This window comes from Pteropus alecto, unplaced genomic scaffold (genome assembly GCF_000325575.1).
Source record: "Pteropus alecto unplaced genomic scaffold, ASM32557v1 scaffold189, whole genome shotgun sequence".
NCBI lineage: Eukaryota > Metazoa > Chordata > Mammalia > Chiroptera > Pteropodidae > Pteropus > Pteropus alecto.
In genome coordinates, this window is record NW_006442117.1 from 799,122 (window position 1) to 802,338 (window position 3,217).

Here is a 3,217-nt window from a genome sequence, read left to right on the forward strand (position 1 = left end):
CGCGGGCCGGAGTGTGCGAGGCAGGGGGCGGGGCTTCCGGCCGTGCGTCGACGTCGGCCGGCTGCAAAGGCACCTGGGCCGGCTCTCTCTCCGCCAGCTTACGGCGCTCCCCCTGTCCCGAAGCGGCCCTCGGTCTCCGCTCTTCGCATCGTCTGCCCTGACGACATGAGCAACAAAGAAGGTGGCGTCCTCGACCGCGCTGGGCCTTATTTACTGAAAGGGGGAGGATCTCCAGCCTTATTTGTCGGAATTCCCCTTCCGTCGAGGGATGCCCTCCCCTTGCTGGCTCGGGGAGGGGGGCGTCCCGGGGGCTGTCCCGGCCACGCCGGCCCTCCTTACACCTCTCACCTTCTCAAACCCTCGAGCTGTTTTTGTAAATCTTAACAAAGGTGACTGCTCCGCCTCGTGCCAGGTCCAGGAACCCGTTGGAGGAGGCCTGGCCGAGTGAGCTTACGGTTTGGGGGCCAGGCAGGGCCGCTTCTGTGTCGGTCGGCCGAGGAAGCCTCTAAGGCCAGGACCTGTGGGTGTAAAGGAAGGAAGGGGTTTGCCTGCCTGCATTGTGTTTTGTCACCTCTTGGTGATGGAAGAGCCCTATCCAACTTTTTTCTCCATCTCTACGTAAGGTTCAGGAGGGTTCAGGAAAAGGAAGCATGACAATTTCCCACATAACCAGAGGAGAGAAGGGAAGGATGTTAATTCCTCTTCACCCGTGATGTTGGCCTTCAAATGTAAGTTCTCTGTAACGTAAGTTGGCGAAGAGAACAAAAGGCGGTGACGATTGTTTAGCCATCGTGCACGAGAAAACAGCACCTTAGAATTTAAGATGTGCACGTGTCCACGTTTTACTCTGCCTGGAGCTTTTGGATGGTGCTAGGTCGGCCATGACAGTCAGGATTGCAAACGTCTTGATCTTTTACCCTCTTACAGTTTAACGGGCAAACATCGGTTAATGAACACGAGACGTGTCATATAACTGAAAATTATGGTGTCCTTGATATGTAAATATATCAGGTGTGCATACACTGCTTCGTGACTGGGAGAAATGCAACGCCAGGTGCTTTCGCTGTGTGGACATCTTAGAGGGTACGCACCTAGGTGGTCTGGCATGCCACTGTCACGGTATGCACTGTGCTTTTGTGCGACTGGCAGCAGGTAGCTTCACGCCATCGTCACCGCAAACACGGGAATGATGTGTTGTGCCACCACGTTAGGAAGACTGTGACGTCCCCAGGTGGGAGTTTTTCAGTCCCGTGATCGTATGTGACTGTCGTTGTATATGAAGTTCATCGCTGACCAAAAACACCATTATGTGGCACGTGACTGTATCAGGTGCATGTATAGCCACGTACGTTTTACATTAATGTTTTAAACGCGTATTGGGTTTGTTTCTTCAGCTAGACTTGAAGACAGGGACTGTGTTTTTGTTACGATCGGCACTTTGCGCAGTGGGAACTCCTGTTAGTAAATCATATATACGTGTATAGGTGTATATGGATTCACAGTGTCCCTTTCCTCAGTGTGTTAACTTGGTCAGGTGGTTCCTCTTTTCAAAACAAAACACGAAACAAAATTCTTCTTCTTGTCCTCTCCACCGTCCTATACCTTATATTTTCTGTGGTTCAGGAACCTGACAGGGGCTTAGCTATTCTAACTGTTGACAAGTTAGGGCTTCTCCCAGCAACCAGCTGTCAGTTCTTCACACGGACTCATCCATAGTGTTGCTCGACTGTCCTCATGGCATCTGGCTTTCCCCAGACAGAGCAAGGAGGAAGCCACGATCTCCTATGTCCTAGTCTCAGACATCATACACTGTTACTTTTGCTACGTTTTATTTGTTAAAATTGAGGCAGTTTAAATTCTCCCTTATATTTAAGGAAAAGAGAATTAGGCACCACCTTTCAAAGCAAGGAGTGATTTGTGGACGTATTTAAAACCACTGTAGCATCTACAGTGATCGTCAGAGATGTGACAGTTGTGATTGAGGAGAGAGCGTATCGATACAGCTCTGTACTCAGTGGAAAAACCGCAGCAGACCACGTGTTCTCCACCCTTGTGCTCCGACACGCTGTACGGAGCTGCTCGTTTCCAAGCATATTTTGCTGTTTTATGTTTCTGCCTAGTGTTTCACACGTAGTTTTTAAGCTTGGAATTGCTTCTAACTTGGTGCTCCCCTCGTCCGTCTGGTGTGCTATGGTTTCATTCAAGACCTAGCTCAAGTAGCTTCTTTTCTTTGAAGCCTTTCTGATATTTCCCTCCAGCAAACTTGATGACAAACATTGCAGTCATTCATTATCTATCCTTTCACTCAAGCAGTATTTATTGAACATCTACTATGTTCTAGCCCGTGTTAGTGACCAAGAAGAATGTAGTTCCTACTTTCCTGAACCTTTTACGTATATTTGTAGAATGATCACATTTATGCGTCTGTCTGCTCCTTTACTAAGCTTCTCGAGGACAGGTACTGTCTTATTTAACTGTATTCATGGTATCTGCTTCACAGTGGTCATTACGTATTCATAATAAAGAATACATTTGATTATCTTGAAATACTAGGCACAATTTTAGCCTAATTATTATCTCAATAATAAAATACCAGACGTATTTAGGTCCTTGTCAGCTATTAATTTGGTTAATAGTTTATTCAAATTTTTGATTTTTTTTTTTAATTTATGCAAAACGCACCTGGGCGCATCTTAGGGAATAAGCATCTTGCTTGGTTTTTGGAATGACAATGCCGAAATAGAGTGGTAATGAAGTGTTTAGTGGTTGTGGGTATTTCAAGACTAGGGCTTGAAAATGCAGACAGTTGGTGTTATTTAAAGTTACAAACCTAAATTCTGGTTCCTTAGGGTTATATAGTATGTGGTAAGGTAATGAAAAAAAATTTTGTTACTTAGGGAGGTAGTTGGAAGTTATTTTTAAAGTAGTTAGGTGCGATAATTTTGTGATCTCATGTATAATAGACCTGTTTTTGTTTTTGTTTTGTTACAATATGTATCTCACGAGACTCTGAGCCGTAAAGCTTGGTTAAGGCGAATACCTCTGTTTAAAGAAAGAATGTTTTGGTTACTTAGAAATAAATAAGATGATTTTGTCTTTATTTTCTATAGTGTTAACAGAAGTTGCTCTATTACGTATAGCAGTGATGTTATTTGATGGGCTTTAATTCTAGAACATGCATACTTACGGTCATAATACTGTCTTCTTAGCATTTCAG

General features: G+C 44.9%; 1 protein-coding gene across 1 annotated transcript in view; it reads left to right on the forward strand.

Moving 5' to 3' along the window:
* The first annotated feature begins 38 nt into the window (after nucleotides 1–38).
* The window catches only part of TSNAX (translin associated factor X), a 26,754-nt gene continuing 23,575 nt past the window's right edge, over nucleotides 39–3,217 (forward strand). The window contains exons 1-3 of the mRNA XM_006920724.3: nucleotides 39–181; nucleotides 624–728; nucleotides 3,210–3,217. The exon at nucleotides 3,210–3,217 is cut by the window's right edge and continues 125 nt beyond it. Coding sequence (XP_006920786.1) covers nucleotides 166–181; nucleotides 624–728; nucleotides 3,210–3,217 — 129 coding nt within the window. The 5' untranslated portion in view covers nucleotides 39–165. The remainder of the gene's footprint in view (nucleotides 182–623; nucleotides 729–3,209) is intronic.